We start from the raw sequence: 18,907 nt of genomic DNA, 5'->3' as shown, positions 1-18,907 counted from the left end.
AGATGTGGTATATAGGTAAGGACAGATGTAGTATATAGGTAAGGACAGATGTGGTAATAGGGAAGGACAGGTGTAGTATATAGGTAAGGACAGATGTAGGGAAGGACAGATGTAGTATATAAGGTATAATGTTTGACATATATATGTAAGGAAAGGTGTAGTACACAGGTAAGGACATGTATAACATAGAGGTAAGAACATGTGCAATTGACTTAACTGACAAGATGATATGTATTTTACCGGAGATATGTTTAAGACATCATCAAGAATGATATAGTTGATGCTGTGAGTCTATATCCAGTATATACATAAACAGGTGGTGGATAATTTGATTCCTGTTTCATTATATTAGTAGTATTTATACCAATGTGGGATGGACTGGTACAGGTGGTGAATGAGTGTATACTACAGGTGGCGACTGTGTATACAGCTGGGGAGGCTGTAGTATTGGCTGTGTACAGCTCCCTGCTGGAGAGTGCCACACACAGTCACTCGGCCATAGGCAGCCTGCTGATCACACAGATAGTAAAGCAAATGACAAGCTTGTGGGCTGTTCCAGTTCAAAGTTGTTTTTATCATTTATCGATAGAACTACATTATAGATTTATGTGATGTATTGAGAATTTGTAAACCTATGAGACAGGTAGGTTTATGTGGCTGTATACCTGTGGCACATGAGGTAAGACAATGGTTGAGCTGGTACAATGGTTGGGCCTCTCTATGGCTAATCAACAAAAACAACCTGGACTTCTTATGGAGGTGAAAATTTAATTACGATAATTGAATGTGCTGGTGAGATGTTAAAAATGAGTTTGGAGAGTGAATTAATATTTAAACAGTCTACAGATAACTACGTCAAAGTGGACTGATGCTTGGTTGAGGCTAAAGGGCAGCAAAGGAGCATCCCACATGGATGACAGCGAGCAACCTGTAGACACACCACTCCTTCCTCAAACAGTTGCTCAAGGGTGACAGCAATGAGTTCACCAGGAGCATCAGTGACAACTGTATCACGTCGCAGTGTATGTCCTGTTTACCAGGGCAACACCTAACTATGCACTCCTATTATTTGTAATTATTACTACACAACGAAATCTTATGAAGAAAATGAACATTTTCAGGAAAACTAGGTGTATTTCACCTTCATTTGATTTGCCAAGATTGTGTTTACCTCGTGAGAAGCAGACGTCCATTGACGACCATGAATTTGATGAGGTAATTTGTCTTGAGGTTCCTGTGGAGGCAAGGGCACGTTCCTCTAGTTTTGATTCCAGTAGTTTACATAAGGAGACTACAGAGTTCTTGGAAGTTCCAAGTCCAGGTCGACGTTGTCAGTCGTTTGATTCTTCTTCCTCGGGATGGGGACAAGAGGAGGAATTTGAGCGTGAGGGACGTCGTTACAGTCTTATTTCTAAATACTCAAGACGCAGGTCTTCATTTGAAATTCCCAAACTATGCATTCACTGTGTACATATGGAACAGTATGAGGAGCAGTGTAAGGAAGAGGAGGGCCGCCGTAATGAGGTGGATTACGATGTATCCAGTGATGAGGAGTTGTCATTGGATACAGGGTCACTGGACTCTGGGAGCGACTCGGACGAAAGTTGTGGACCTCATGATAAAGAGGTTGAGGATATTATGTGTAGCTATACAAACGCCCTAACTCTGGAAGTTCCCATCATACGCACCTGTCGCTCCTCATCTGTGGATGCCACCGTCCTAAACTCACAGTCACCAACGAATGAGGTGATATTTAAAAGTGGACGTGGTATCGTACAGCGACAGGAGTCATTTGATGAGGGAACTCTGGAAGTTCCTAAACAAGTGCGCTCAAGTTCTGTGGATATAAGTTTTCCCACTGAAAAGGAGGCTCACTATCGAGCCATTGCTACTACTTCAAGTACAACGTAAGTGTTACCATGGCTTATTTAGGCCGATATTGTTTATACGTAGAATGTAAAACATGTGTGAGGGTTCTGGTAGGTAACAGCAATGCTCTTATTAAACAGGATCGAAGACATTTTCAGAGCAGTTGGTAAAACTTTTTCAGAAATGTGTATTTGGTGACTGAAGGTGAATATAGGGTATTTAGTGCATAAGGTGACAATAGTAATGTTAAATACAAAACGTTACTATAGAGTATCATAGTTATGTTCAATACAAAATGTTACTATAGAGTATCATAGTTATGTTCAATACAAAACGTTACTATAGAGTATCATAGTTATGTTCAATACAAAATGTTACTATAGAGTATCATAGTTATGTTCAATACAAAATGTTACTATAGAGTATCATAGTTATGTTCAATACAAAACGTTACTATAGAGTATCATAGTTATGTTCAATACAAAACGTTACTATAGAGTGTCATAGTTATGTTCAATACAAAACGTTACTATAGGGAATCATATTTATGTTCAATACAGAATGTTACTATCGAGTATCATAGTTATGTTCAATACAAAATGTTACTATAGAGTGTCATAGTTATGTTCAATACAAAACGTTACTATAGAGTGTCATAGTTATGTTCAATACAAAACGTTACTATCGAGTATCATAGTTATGTTCAATACAAAACGTTACTATAGGGAATCATATTTATGTTCAATACAGAATGTTACTATAGAGTATCATATTTATGTTCAATACAAAACGTTACTATAGAGTATCATAGTTATGTTCAATACAAAACGTTACTATAGAGTATCATAGTTATGTTCAATACAAAACGTTACTATAGAGTATCATAGTTATGTTCAATACAAAACGTTACTATAGAGTATCATAGTTATGTTCAATACAAAACGTTACTATCGAGTATCATAGTTATGTTCAATACAAAATGTTACTATAGAGTGTCATAGTTATGTTCAATACAAAACAAAGTGTGACTTAGGGTATTGTAAATACATCAGTGTTACACAGGATAATTGAATGTGAATGAAAGTATGATTAACATTTAAAATACATGGAGCTTGGTATCAACAGTGAGGATGATTTCTCTTTAATACATGCAATGCCTGGTAGTGGCTTGTTGAGGGCTGACTACATGTTGTCAAACATTACTTACTGTGTGTAATACACTACTTACTTCAAACACAATGTTTAGGTCATTGGCCCATCACTGCTAGTTTTGGTGTCTTGAGTAGATGTTGTAGTCAGCACATTCACTTTCATATTGGAGTCCTTGGTTTAATATCAACTGTCCTGTTGTAGTTCATAGGTGAATGTCCTCTGTCCTGTTGGAGTCCTTGGTTAAATGTCGTCTGTCCTGTTGGATTCCTTGGTTAAATGTCGTCTGTCCTGTTGGAGTCCTTGGTTAAATGTCGTCTGTCCTGTTGGAGTCCTTGGTTAAATGTCCTCTGTCCTGTTGAAGTCCTTGGTTAAATGTTGTCTGTCCTGTTGGAGTCCTTGGTTAAATGTCATCTGTCCTGTTGAAGTCCTTGGTTAAATGTCGTCTGTCCTGTTGGAGTCCTTGGTTAAATGTCGTCTGTCCTGTTGGAGTCCTTGGTTAAATGTTGTCTGTCCTGTTGAAGTCCTTGGTTAAATGTTGTCTGTCCTGTTGAAGTCCTTGGTTAAATGTCGTCTGTCCTGTTGAAGTCCTTGGTTGAATGTCGTCTGTCCTGTTGGAGTCCTTGGTTAAATGTCGTCTGTTCTGTTGGAGTACTTAGTTAAATGCCCTCTGTCCTGTTGAAGTCCTTTGTCAAATGTCCTCAGTCCTGTTGAAGTCCTTGGTTAAATGTTGTTTGTCCTGTTGAAGTCCTTGGTTAAATGCCCTCTGTCCTGTTGAAATCATTGTTCAATATATGCGGTCTTGTTCGAAGTTCTTGGTTAAATGTACTCCCTCCTGTTGATATTTGTGATCCTCTAGATCTGATGTTTCTGTGGTCAGGATGTGATATTTGTGATCCTCTAGATCTGATGTTTCTGTGGTCAGGATGTGATATTTGTGATCCTTTAGATCTGATGTTTCTGTGGTCAGGATGTGATATTTGTGATCCTCTAGATCTGATGTTTCTGTGGTCAGGATGTGATATCTGTGATCCTCTGGACCTGATGTTTCTGTGGTCAGGATGTGATATTTGTGATCCTCTAGATCTGATGTTTCTGTGGTCAGGATGTGATATTTGTGATCCTCTAGATCTGATGTTTCTGTGGTCAGGATGTGATATTTGTGATCCTCTAGATCTGATGTTTCTGTGGTCAGGATGTGATATTTGTGATCCTCTAGATCTGATGTTTCTGTGGTCAGGATGTGATATTTGTGATCCTCTAGATCTGATGTTTCTGTGGTCAGGATGTGATATTTGTGATCCTCTAGATCTGATGTTTCTGTGGTCAGGATGTGATATTTGTGATCCTCTAGATCTCTGATGTTTCTGTAGTCAGGATGTGATATTTGTGATCCTTTAGATCTGATGTTTCTGTGGTCAGGATGTGATATTTGTGATCCTCTAGGTCTGATGTTTCTGTGGTCAGGATGTGATATTTGTGATCCTCTGATGTTTCTGTGGTCAGGATGTGATATTTGTGATCCTCTAGATCTGATGTTTCTGTGGTCAGGATGTGATATTTGTGATCCTCTAGATCTGATGTTTCTGTGGTCAGGATGTGATATTTGTGATCCTTTAGATCTGATGTTTCTGTGGTCAGGATGTGATATTTGTGATCCTCTAGATCTCTGATGTTTCTGTGGTCAGGATGTGATATTTGTGATCCTCTAGGTCTGATGTTTCTGTGGTCAGGATGTGATATTTGTGATCCTCTGGGTCTGATGTTTCTGTGGTCAGGATGTGATATTTGTGATCCTCTGGGTCTGATGTTTCTGTGGTCAGGATGTGATATTTGTGATCCTTTAGATCTGATGTTTCTGTGGTCAGGATGTGATATTTGTGATCCTCTAGATCTGATGTTTCTGTGGTCAGGATGTGATATTTGTGATCCTCTGGGTCTGATGTTTCTGTGGTCAGGATGTGATATTTGTGATCCTCTAGATCTGATGTTTCTGTGGTCAGGATGTGATATTTGTGATCCTTTAGATCTGATGTTTCTGTGGTCAGGATGTGATATTTGTGATCCTCTAGATCTGATGTTTCTGTGGTCAGGATGTGATATTTGTGATCCTCTAGATCTGATGTTTCTGTGGTCAGGATGTGATATTTGTGATCCTCTGGGTCTGATGTTTCTGTGGTCAGGATGTGATATTTGTGATCCTCTGTGGTCAGGATGTGATATTTGTGATCCTGATGTTTCTGTGGTCAGGATGTGATATTTGTGATCCTCTAGATCTGATGTTTCTGTGGTCAGGATGTGATATTTGTGATCCTCTAGATCTGATGTTTCTGTGGTCAGGATGTGATATTTGTGATCCTCTAGATCTGATGTTTCTGTGGTCAGGATGTGATATTTGTGATCCTCTAGATCTGATCTGATGTTTCTGTGGTCAGGATGTGATATTTGTGATCCTCTAGATCTGATGTTTCTGTGGTCAGGATGTGATATTTGTGATCCTCTGGGTCTGATGTTTCTGTAGTCAGGATGTGATATTTGTGATCCTCTAGATCTGATGTTTCTGTGGTCAGGATGTGATATTTGTGATCCTCTAGATCTGATGTTTCTGTGGTCAGGATGTGATATTTGTGATCCTCTAGATCTGATGTTTCTGTGGTCAGGATGTGATATTTGTGATCCTCTAGATCTGATGTTTCTGTGGTCAGGATGTGATATTTGTGATCCTCTAGGATGTTTCTGTGGTCAGGATGTGATATTTGTGATCCTCTAGGTCTGATGTTTCTGTGGTCAGGATGTGATATTTGTGATCCTCTGGGTCTGATGTTTCTGTGGTCAGGATGTGATATTTGTGATCCTCTAGGTCTGATGTTTCTGTAGTCAGGATGTGATATTTGTGATCCTCTGGGTCTGATGTTTCTGTAGTCAGGATGTGATATTTGTGATCCTCTAGGTCTGATGTTTCTGTAGTCAGGATGTGATATTTGTGATCCTTTAGATCTGATGTTTCTGTGGTCAGGATGTGATATTTGTGATCCTCTAGATCTCTGATGTTTCTGTAGTCAGGATGTGATATTTGTGATCCTCTAGATCTGATGTTTCTGTGGTCAGGATGTGATATTTGTGATCCTCTGGGTCTGATGTTTCTGTAGTCAGGATGTGATATTTGTGATCCTCTAGGTCTGATGTTTCTGTGGTCAGGATGTGATATTTGTGATCCTCTAGATCTGATGTTTCTGTAGTCAGGATGTGATATTTGTGATCCTCTGGGTCTGATGTTTCTGTGGTCAGGATGTGATATTTGTGATCCTCTAGATCTGATGTTTCTGTGGTCAGGATGTGATATTTGTGATCCTCTGGGTCTGATGTTTCTGTGGTCAGGATGTGATATTTGTGATCCTCTGGGTCTGATGTTTCTGTGGTCAGGATGTGATATTTGTGATCCTCTAGATCTGATGTTTCTGTGGTCAGGATGTGATATTTGTGATCCTCTGGGTCTGATGTTTCTGTGGTCAGGATGTGATATTTGTGATCCTCTAGTAGTTTCTGTGGTCAGGATGTGATATTTGTTTCTGTGTTTCTGTGGTCAGGATGTGATATTTGTGATCCTTTAGATCTGATGTTTCTGTGGTCAGGATGTGATATTTGTGATCCTCTAGATCTGATGTTTCTGTGGTCAGGATGTGATATTTGTGATCCTTTAGATCTGATGTTTCTGTGGTCAGGATGTGATATTTGTGATCCTCTGGGTCTGATGTTTCTGTGGTCAGGATGTGATATTTGTGATCCTCTGGGTCTGATGTTTCTGTGGTCAGGATGTGATATTTGTGATCCTCTGGGTCTGATGTTTCTGTAGTCAGGATGTGATATTTGTGATCCTTTAGATCTGATGTTTCTGTGGTCAGGATGTGATATTTGTGATCCTCTAGATCTGATGTTTCTGTAGTCAGGATGTGATATCTGTGAACCCCTGGAAATGATATTTTTTGTCTTTTAGACACTGTGTGTTGTCAGTACCCATAAATGGTTGTTAATGACAGTGTCAGAGTGCTGATGCACTGTAAAATATGCTTGCTTCCTCCTGGCTGGAGTTGGTCCTTTGCCTGAGTACCAAGTACTGGACAAATTAACTGATGGTTTCCCAGCTGGGCCAGATCAATACCTTTGATATACACTGTATTCAAAGGTGGCATCCTGCTTGCATTTTTTTCATGGATGACTGTGTATGAATGGGATATTAATGCTAAAAAGTTCTGAATGATTGATGTGTCTAGATAATTGAAGGTAGACTTTTCTGTATCCCCAGATCTAATTATATGATGGTAGGAAGGCCAGTTGTGTCCTCCATCATCTCATCTACAGTTTCTAAATAGCTGTGTTGTACATTCTCTGATCAGCACGTTCATGGTTTTATGGACATAATTCTTTTGACAGCATTGTTTATTACATTTAATCCTTTATAGATTAGTTTCCAAAGCAGGACTTTGGGATAGTCTAGTGCTAATGCACAGTGATACATGCTAGTGCACAGTGATACATGCTAGTACACAGATTCCCGTGTCCATTGTAGAATTTAAGGTTTTGGGTGTTACATGGAAGTAGAGAGATTGAGGCATCCATTGTAGAATTTAAGGTTTTAGGTGATACATGGTCTTACAAAGATTTAGGTTTTTATTTTCAACCTGCGCGAAATATGTTTGCAGGGAATATCAGTTTTGGCTCCATTTGTTCATCTGTTTGTCTGTCCATCATAATTTTGTCTGGAGCTTAACACAAAAAACTATAAGAGATATCAACATAAAACTTCATAGGTAGATAGATCTCAACAAGGAGAAGTGCAGTGCTCAAGAGCCATCACTCTCACTGCATAATGTAACAGTTATTGCCCATTGTAATTTTCATAGTTAATTTTTGTCCCATTTGGGGAGCATAACCCATCCCTTGTTATTTTTATATTATGACAGTGACACAGTGTTTTCTGTATTATGGCAGTGACACAGTGTTTCTGTATTATGACAGTGACACAGTGTTTTCTGTATTATGACAGTGACACAGTGTTTTCTGTATTATGACAGTGACACAGTGAGTGTTTTCTGTATTATGACAGTGACACAGTGTTTTCTGTATTATGACAGTGACACAGTGTTTTCTTTTCTGTATTATGACAGTGACACAGTGTTTTCTGTATTATGACAGTGACACAGTGTTTTTTCTGTATTATGACAGTGACACAGTGTTTTCTGTATTATGACAGTGACACAGTGAGTGTTTTCTGTATTATGACAGTGACACAGTGTTTTCTGTATTATGACAGTAACACAGTGTTTCTGTATTATGACAGTGACACAGTGTTTCTGTATTATGACAGTGACACAGTGTTTTCTGTATTATGACAGTGACACAGTGAGTGTTTTCTGTATTATGACAGTGACACAGTGTTTTCTGTATTATGACAGTGACACAGTGTTTTCTGTATTATGACAGTGACACAGTGTTTTCTGTATTATGACAGTGACACAGTGTTTTCTGTATTATGACAGTGACACAGTGAGTGTTTTCTGTATTATGACAGTGACACAGTGTTTTCTGTATCATGACAATGACACAGTGTTTTTCTTGGGTTATCCACTGTGAGATGGGTCAGTCAGTCTAAGTGATAATGGTCGCCCATCCTGTATTGTCATTTCTTGCTTACGATCATATTACAAAAAAAAAAAAAATAAAGTTAGCAGAGTAAAGTCAATGATGATATTGGCTTCTAAACAGATGCTTAAGGCAAATTACCTTCTACAACAGCTGATATTGATGATCAGACAATGGAGGATATTTAAGTGGCTTTAATCAGCAAGAACCTATAACTGTTTGTCGATTGTTTTTTCTTTTCTAATCAAATTATCATGAGTAATACCAACACGTTTTTGAAGATGCAGTCAACAACTTTTGTAATTGATCAGTATACATAGGCAGATTGTGTGTACGCCAAATGTTTTTAATCTACGTACAGCTATCGGTCAGTCATTCATACAACACTTGTACCAGAGAACATGTCTGATGTTATAGAACACTTGTACCAGGGAACATGTCTGATGTTATAGAACACTTGTACCAGAGAACATGTCTGATGTTATAGAACACTTGTACCAGGGAACATGTCTGATGTTATAGAACACTTGTACCAGGGAACATGTCTGATGTTATAGAACACTTGTACCAGGGAACATGTCTGATGTTATAGAACACTTGTACCAGGGAACAGGTCTGATTTCATTCAACGCTCATACTAGGGGACATATTTGGTGTTATATAACACTTGTACCAGGGAACATGTCTGATTTTTACACAGGTGACCTAAAGACATGTTATAACATCTGTTGTTGTGGCTGTGTCAGCTGTCTACCATTCACACAGATGACCTAAAGACATGTTATAACATCTGTTATTGTGGCTGTGTCACCTGTCTACCATTCACACAGATGACCTAAAGACATGTTATAACATCTGTTATTGTGGCTGTGTCAGCTGTCTTCCATTCACACAGATGACCTAAAGACATGTTATAACATCTGTTGTTGTGGCTGTGTCACCTGTCTACCATTCACACAGATGACCTAAAGACATGTTATAACATCTGTTATTGTGGCTGTGTCAGCTGTCTACCATTCACACAGATGACCTAAAGACATGTTATAACATCTGTTATTGTGGCTGTGTCAGCTGTCTACCATTCACACAGATGACCTAAAGACATGTTATAACATCTGTTATTGTGGCTGTGTCACCTGTCTACCATTCACACAGATGACCTAAAGACATGTTATAACATCTGTTGTTGTGGCTGTGTCACCTGTCTACCATTCACACAGATGACCTAAAGACATGTTATAACATCTGTTGTTGTGGCCGTGTCAGCTGTCTACCATTCACACAGATGACCTAAAGACATGTTATAACATGTGTTGTTGTGGCCGTGTCAGCTGTCTACCATTCACACAGATGACCTAAAGACATGTTATAACATCTGTTATTGTGGCTGTGTCACCTGTCTACCATTCACACAGATGACCTAAAGACATGTTATAACATCTGTTGTGGATGTGTCACCTGTCTACCATTCACACAGATGACCTAAAGACATGTTATAACATCTGTTATTGTGGCTGTGTCACCTGTCTACCATTCACACAGATGACCTAAAGACATGTTATAACATCTGTTATTGTGGCTGTGTCACCTGTCTACCATTCACACAGATGACCTAAAGACATGTTATAACATCTGTTGTGGATGTGTCAGCTCTCTACCATTCACACAGATGACCTAAAGACATGTTATAACATCTGTTGTTGTGGCTGTGTCACCTGTCTACCATTTACACAGATGACTTTAAGACATGTTATAACATCTGTTGTTGTGGCTGTGTCAGCAGTCTACCATTCACACAGATGACCTAAAGACATGTTATAACATCTGTTGTTGTGGCCCTCGCAGCTTTCTACCTGTCATAAAGATGACCTGAAGTCTTGGTGAGATTCAGGAACTTGCTGGGAGGTCCATACCAAGAAGGTCACCACAAAAAACAATATTATCCTTCACCTGTAGTTGTACCACTTTTGTTAAGACTTGATGGAGATGTTAATTTTCAGCCTGGTGAAAAGTTTGATTTGGTGTCAATTTTATTCTACAATACAGATGTATACCTTCCAACAACTGCTATACGACTGAAGCCAGTATATTTATACAAATATGTATTTACTTCTGATAGAATGCTTTTTTTGTATATCCTAAAGTATAATTGTATTTAGTAATAAAAGTGTATGATTGTATGCTTTTTTTACTTATGCACTTCTTTACCGTGATATATCTTACAAAATCACAATGATATCAGCTCCACTTGTCAGTAACCGTGGTAACTTCTTCATTACAAATCTAGCCTTTTCAAAGCGGACATTAAAACCAAGATATTGTCAATTTTTTATGATTTTGGTTTTATTGCTTGTGTGATTGCAATTATGTTCTTAATAGGATATTGAAAAAGAGAAGGGGTAACCTGTGTGTTTATTGGGTATTAAACTGCCGTAATGTATTGTTATTACCTGTTGGTTTGATGGTCCAGAGTAAATTAGGCAGGAGATTAGAGTGAGTGTTTTATATTGCAGGACTGGAGACATTGTCTTAGGAACTGACTTGTTGTCAGGTGATGGGCACAGCAAGTATGCATTCTTTATACTCTACTCATCAGCTGCTAGCACTTCCCTATAGGGAAATAGCTCTCAGCAAATGAAAGCTCACTGGCATATTAAGCTTTCTTTGTATAACCCTGTTCTGCTGTGTGATATTAATGCACTCTCAGTTTCCTACTACTATAGCCTGAACTATTTAGTTATACTACCTCACTTCACAGAATTTCTGTACACTGGGTTACTCTCTGTATGTGTATTGTGGGGTACTGTTTATGTTTATATATATACACTGTGGGATACTGTTTATGTTTATATATATATATACACTGTGGGGTACTGTTTATGTTTATATATATATATACACTGTGGGGTACTGTTTATGTTTATATATATATATATACACTGTGGGGTACTGTTTATGTTTATATATATATATACACTGTGGGGTACTGTTTATGTTTATATATATATATATACACTGTGGGGTACTGTTTATGTTTATATATATATATACACTGTGGGGTACTGTTTATGTTTATATATATATATATACACTGTGGGGTACTGTTTATGTTTATATATATATATACACTGTGGGGTACTGTTTATGTTTATATATATATACACTGTGGGGTACTGTTTATGTTTATATATATATATATACACTGTGGGGTACTGTTTATGTTTATATCTATATATATACTGTGGGGTACTGTTTATGTTTATATATATATATATACACTGTGGGGTACTGTTTATGTTTATATATATATATACACTGTGGGGTACTGTTTATGTTTACATATATATACACTGTGGGGTACTGTTTATGTTTATATATATATATATACACTGTGGGGTACTGTTTATGTTTATATATATATATACACTGTGGGGTACTGTATATATATGTTTATATATATATATATACACTGTGGGGTACTGTTTATGTATATATATATATATTCACTGTGGGGTACTGTTTATGTTTATATATATATATATACACTGTGGGGTTCTGTTTATGTTTATATATATATATATACACTGTGGGGTACTGTTTATGTTTATGTATATATACACTGTGGGGTACTTTTTATGTATATATATGTATATATATATATATATATACACTGTGGGGTACTGTTTATGTTTATATCTATATATTCACTGTGGGGTACTGTTTATGTTTATATATATATACACTGTGGGGTACTGTTTATGTTTATATATATATACACTGTGGGGTACTGTTTATGTTTATATATATATACACTGTGGGGTACTCTCTGTATATACATTGTGAGGTACTGTTTATGTGTCTATATATATATATATATACACTGTTGCTTACTCTCTCTATGTATATGGTTTGGAGCTTTTTATGTATATATATTTATATACACTTTGAGGTACTTTTTATATATACAGACATATTTAATATATATATATATATTAGAAAATGAGACCCACTTTTTGAATATATATAATTAGAAAATGAGAACCACTTTGTATATATATATATGTATAATCAGAAAATGAGAACCACTTTGTATATATATATATGTATAATCAGAAAATGAGAACCACTTTGTATATTGTATATAAAGGATTACAAAACATTAACATGACCAATGAATCCTTGTGGCCATCTTCAGGTGATTGAATGTTGTTATAGTATTACATCATAATGTAGGTTACTATATACCTTTATCAATGGAATCACCTGCAGATGGCCACAAGGCTTAAAAGTGATTTGGAACTCTACTTGTCATGTTAATGTTTTGTGTATATATAAACACCTATATCTATATACTCTATGGGGCACTGTGTGTAGGGTAACATTTGTAAATATTTATTTATACATTATGGGATACTGTTTATGTATATATTAAGATAAACAGATTTAAGTATACATATGTATATATATTTGTATATTGATATATTATTTGTATACATATAGTCTCAGGGTGCAGACAGTCTTGAAAAATCCATCAGTGTCACTGTGTGTCTTTGAAAAGCCTTGAATTAACTGTGGGCATTGAAAAGCCTTGAATTTACAGGCCTAGAAAAGCCTTGAATTAACTGTGGGCATTGAAAAGCCTTGAATTTACTGGCATTGAAAAGCCTTGAATTAACTGTGGGCATTGAAAAGCCTTGAATTTACTGGCATTGAAAAGCCTTGAATTTACTGGCATTGAAAAGCCTTGAATTAACTGTGGGCATTGAAAAGCCTTGAATTAACTGTGGGCATTGAAAAGCCTTGAATTAACTGTGGGCATTGAAAAGCCTTGAATTTACTTTGGGCATTGAAAAGCCTTGAATTTACTGGCATTGAAAAGCCTTGAATTTACTGTGGGCATTGAAAAGCCTTGAATTTACTGTGGGCATTGAAAAGCCTTGAATTTACTGGCATTGAAAAGCCTTGAATTTACTGGCCTTGAAAAGCCTTGAATTAACTGTGGGCATTGAAAAGCCTTGAATTTACTGTGGGCATTGAAAAGCCTTGAATTTACTGTGGGCATTGAAAAGCCTTGAATTAACTGTGGGCATTGAAAAGCCTTGAATTTACTATGGGCATTGAAAAATCTGGAATCCAGGCCTGTGGCCTTGAAAATTCATTGAGTATGAAATTTTATTTATTATGTATTTAATTTCACACAGATGTGAATATGGAAAATTGTACGTTCAATTCTAATTGGAAAAGGACTCCAAATTTAAATTTTGGGTTCATATATTTAAAGGGATCTATTCCAAGGGACATTTTTGGGTCTAAAACTGATAAAGTCAATGTATGAATCTAAACTCAGAGATGAAAAGCATTAATCATGTCTTAATTGAAAAAATTTCTGTGATCAGATCTGTAAACACCCTGACACTGGGTTACTATAAGTGGGATACATTATGGGGTATTTGTATAGAAATATATATATCATTTGTGGGGTATCTTATATAGAAAAATAATAAAATTAGAAAAATCTCTGATTAGTAAATTAATCAATGCTTTAATATCAAATCTCCTGACACTTTACATTGAGTTCTGCTGCCTCAGTAGGTCTACATGGTTGTCTACCTGGTAACATATGGACACTGAACATTAAAACTTTCTATAAAGTTAAATCAATGAAATAGATCAGTAACATTTTCAGGCTTAGCAGTCATCTTCAGACAATTATATATATATCAGACTCAGGTACAATTACGACCCGGTAATTCAAATCTATAACATTCAGATCAACAACATTACCATATATAATACATTGTGTCGGGTTATTGATATTTAGGGCATTGTAACACAATTGACAAAGGGAGGTAATTTTTGACTCATGCCCTGTCCGAACTTACACTTTGGGTATTGTTTGTGTTAAATATTATTGTACACAAAGTGTCACCCCAGCAGAGGAAATGTCATGTTTGGAAGCAGTGTCACCCCAGCAGAGGAAATGTCATGTTTGGAAGCAGTGTAACCACAGGAGAGGAAACGTCAGGTTTGGGGGCAGTGTCATGCCAGCAGAGGAAATGTCAGGTTTAGAAGCAGTGTCACCCCAGAGGTTTGGAAGCAGTGTCACCCCAGTAGAGGAAATGTCATGTTTGGAAGCAGTGTCACCCCAGCAGAGGAAATGTCATGTTTGGAAGCAGTGTCACCCCAGCAGAGGAAATGTCATGTTTGGAAGCAGTGTTGCCTCAGCGGAGGAAATGTCATGTTTGGAAGCAGTGTTGCCTCAGCGGAGGAAATGTCACATTCAGTATAGTTTTATTTGTTTAATTCAGAATGGCCTGAGATTAGCTGGGAATTGACTGAAGTGTCAATATGGATATTGAACATGGTGACAAGAATGACAGAGAATTAATTAAGGGAATTTCATTTCTCTATTGGATTATTTGGAAATTTCCTTCCGGAGCAATCTTAGGAAGATTGACCAAAGTCAATTTAGCATCCAAATGGGTTTTACTTGTGTGCAATAAAAGCTAAGAGAGTGTGTGTGCTAGGCACAGATTACTTGGGTACATAACAGGCTTTTAGGGACTCAGCATGCAAACCTAGTATGTCAACAAGGTTGTCTCTGTAGAACAAACTTCGTGGTTAGTAGCCTAAATGTCAGGTTCCTTTCATCCTGCCTGCCTCAGAGTCAATAGTAAGGAAAAATGTCATTTTACTTGAGCCTTCTGAAATAATAAATGATATTTAAAAAGCTTTTAGACTCTCAGAACTAATGAAATGAAGATGACTGTAGTTGGTTTCTTGTGCATTTTAGGATGTGTGTAGGATATTATGTAAGGAATTGCTTCTGGGTTCCATAGACAAAAAAATGGTGCTGTGATTGACTTATTGGATTTGGGATGCAATATAATTGTGCTGTATATCCTTACCTAACTAACTTAGGAAATGCTTAAGATTTACTGAACTTACAGTGAGTATTTATCTAAATCCAAGTATTGTTAACCAACCTTCTTTTGCCTACTTTGTAAATTTTGAGATGGAAGCAAAATTGCATGTTTTGATCGCCACAACAGATAATGAACTCCAATTTTTCTAGTTAACATTTGCTGGTGAATTAAGTGACTATTTTGCCTTACATGCAGTCTATCCGGAATCTCTGTTTACAGTACATAAGGCTATAATACATTTTGTGAATATATGGTTCAATTCAGTGTCGACAATTGAATAATCCCTCGAGTGTTCCATTCCGAGGAGTTCATGTTTTGTAAATGAAACACACTGGTGGAGATCCATGAGTGTTTGAATTCTATGACTGAGTCCCCTTATACAAAGCCATGCAAGCTTTTAAATCACTTTGATCAAGCTTCATATTACTATCTAGCCAAAAGAGAATAAAACACATAATGAATTTAAAAGTTAATTAAACTGGTTTAGTCATTTGGGTATTATACAATGTGCTGTTAATAAAATGTCAAAAGTCATCTGGTCTGTGAACATATCACAACTGACCCACGTCCCTCATGTCCTGCAGTAAGCTTACCTGTCATTGCTTAATTAGTGAGTGGATATGTGGCTCCTCACATGGTTTAGATGTGCACTTTAAAAATTGACAACGATGGGTTAGAATTGTGAAAGAGAATTGCCAAAGACTGATATCAAAGAAGATTGGTTTGCAGAATTTTCTGAAGTTTGATCCAACTTGGAGCGATCATATAATTTAGCCTAATACCTTGATATTTTCACTAAATGGATAATCCATCTACATCAGTGTAGAAACTTCTTATCCTGCCTGACTGGAGAGTGTCCTGTTTATATGGGTATCATATAGAGGGTATCTGACTGGAGAATGTCCTGTTTATATGGGTATCGTACAGAGGGTATCTAACTGGGGAGTGTCCTGTTTATATGGGTATCGTACAGAGGGTATCTGACTGGAGAGTGTCCTGTTTATATGGGTATCGTATAGAGGCTATCTGACTGGAGAATGTCCTGTTTATATGGGTATCATATAGAGGGTATCTGACTGGAGAGTGTCCTGTTTATATGGGTATCGTATAGAGGCTATCTGACTGGAGAATGTCTTGTTTATATGGGTATCAAATAGAGGGTATCTGACTGGATAGTGTCCTGTTTATATGGGTATCGTACAGAGGGTATCTGACTGGAGAGTGTCCTGTTTATATGGGTATCGTATAGAGGGTATCTGACTGGAGAGTGTCCTGTTTATATGGGTATCATATAGAGGGTATCTGACTGGAGAGTGTCCTGTTTATATGGGTATCATATAGAGGGTATCTGACTGGAGAGTGTCCTGTTTATATGGGTATCATATAGAGGGTAGCTGACTGGAGAGTGTCCTGTTTATATGGGTATCATATAGAGGGTATCTGACTGGAGAGTGTCCTGTTTATATGGGTATCATATAGGGGTATCTGACTGGAGAGTGTCCTGTTTATATGGGTATCGTATAGAGGCTATCTGACTGGAGAATGTCCTGTTTATATGGGTATCGTATAGAGGCTATCTGACTGGAGAATGTCCTGTTTATATGGGTATCATATAGAGGGTAGCTGACTGGAGAGTGTCCTGTTTATATGGGTATCATATAGAGGGTATCTGACTGGAAAGTGTCCTGTTTATATGGGTATCAAATAGAGGGTATCTGACTGGAGAGTGTCCTGTTTATATGGGTATCATATAGGGGTATCTGACTGGAGAGTGTCTTGTTTATATGGGTATCATATAGAGGGTATCTGACTGGAGAGTGTCCTGTTTATATGGGTATCATATAGAGGGTATCTGACTGGAGAGTGTCCTGTTTATATGGGTATCGTATAGAGGGTATCTGACTGGAGAGTGTCCTGTTTATATGGGTATTATATAGAGGGTATCTGACTGGAGAGTTTAAATGTCCTATTTATATAGTCGGACACTTTATCATAGAGCTAAAGGTAAAATCCCCGAGGGCGAAGCTAGGGGTCGACCACAATCCTATCTACCATCCCCCCAACACCACATCAACCTAGGTCCTAAATCCCTGTCACCACAGGAAGATCATGGTCAACATCTGTAACAGGAAAGAGAATACTGTGCTTCCACCTGAAATTGAACCTGTGACATGCAGGTCTCTAGTCGGATGCTCTACCACTGAGCTATAGGGAAATTGCTGCAAGCACAAAGCTAGAAGTCGACCATGATCCTATTTACAATTAAAACTGTTTTATTCATAGCAGAGAAGTGTAGATGTTGTATCTACCCAGTGGAGAAGTATAATTGTTGTATCTACCCAGTGGAGAAGTATAATTGTTGTATCTACCCAGTGGAGAAGTATAATTGTTGTATCTACCCAGTGGAGAAGTATAATTGTTGTATCTACCCAGTGGAGAAGTATAATTGTTGTATCTACCCAGTGGAGAAGTATAATTGTTGTATCTACCCAGTGGAGAAGTATAATTGTTGTATCTACCCAGTGGAGAAGTATAATTGTTGTATCTACCCAGTGGAGAAGTATAATTGTTGTATCTACCCAGTGGAGAAGTATAATTGTTGTATCTACCCAGTGGAGAAGTATAATTGTTGTATCTACCCAGTGGAGAAGTATAATTGTTGTATCTACCCAGTGGAGAAGTGTGAATATTGTGTATATGTTAGAGAAGTATAAATGTTCTATACACAGTGTAAATATGTATATGTTGTATACTCTGTTGATGGTTTGATCCTGTTCTACTTAAAATTAGTCATTGATATGAGGGACACAAGTTTGTGATATGAGAGAAATCAATATAAAAGTGATTGGTAGTTGTGGTGTTATTTAGGGTGGAGTATGAGCTGGCCAGAGGTGTGGTGCCTCTCTGTCATCATCTTCTATATCCAGTAACGTATTATAGATATTATGTATAATTGGCTATAAAGTAGATAGCGTAGTGCTATGATACCTAATGAGGTGGAGGTCCAGGCGGTATTATTACACTTTACAAAATGACCTCTGTGCCACCAGGCCAGACACATTTTCCAATACTCTCCAGAAGTGTTCTTTGATGGGTTTTCTACACTGGCCAGATATAAAAACATACTGGTCCAAGAGCAGTTAATCTCTTAACTATTGTCTACATCTCAGAACATTAGCTAATGTCTCACTGAAACCATTTTATCACATTTTTGCATATGAAATATCAGGAAAGATCCGCTTTGAAAAAAAACTAATGTAAGAAATGGTAGTGATGATATAACTTCATAATATTTTGATATTGAATGGAAAACTTATAGATAT

General features: G+C 37.3%; 1 protein-coding gene across 1 annotated transcript in view; it reads left to right on the top strand.

Moving 5' to 3' along the window:
* Positions 1 to 528: 528 nt before the first annotated feature.
* LOC132545356 (diacylglycerol kinase iota-like) overlaps positions 529 to 18,907 on the top strand; it is a 108,687-nt gene continuing 90,308 nt past the window's right edge. The window contains exons 1-2 of the mRNA XM_060209038.1: positions 529 to 1,907; positions 11,172 to 11,225. Of these exons, the coding sequence (XP_060065021.1) occupies positions 1,099 to 1,907; positions 11,172 to 11,225 (863 nt within the window). The 5' untranslated portion in view covers positions 529 to 1,098. The remainder of the gene's footprint in view (positions 1,908 to 11,171; positions 11,226 to 18,907) is intronic.

This window comes from Ylistrum balloti, unplaced genomic scaffold, assembly GCF_031769215.1.
Source record: "Ylistrum balloti isolate Yb309-2 unplaced genomic scaffold, AGI_CSIRO_Ybal_v1 Utg369596, whole genome shotgun sequence".
NCBI classification, from domain to species: Eukaryota; Metazoa; Mollusca; class Bivalvia; order Pectinida; family Pectinidae; genus Ylistrum; species Ylistrum balloti.
This window is presented reverse-complemented; position numbering and strand designations above follow the sequence as displayed.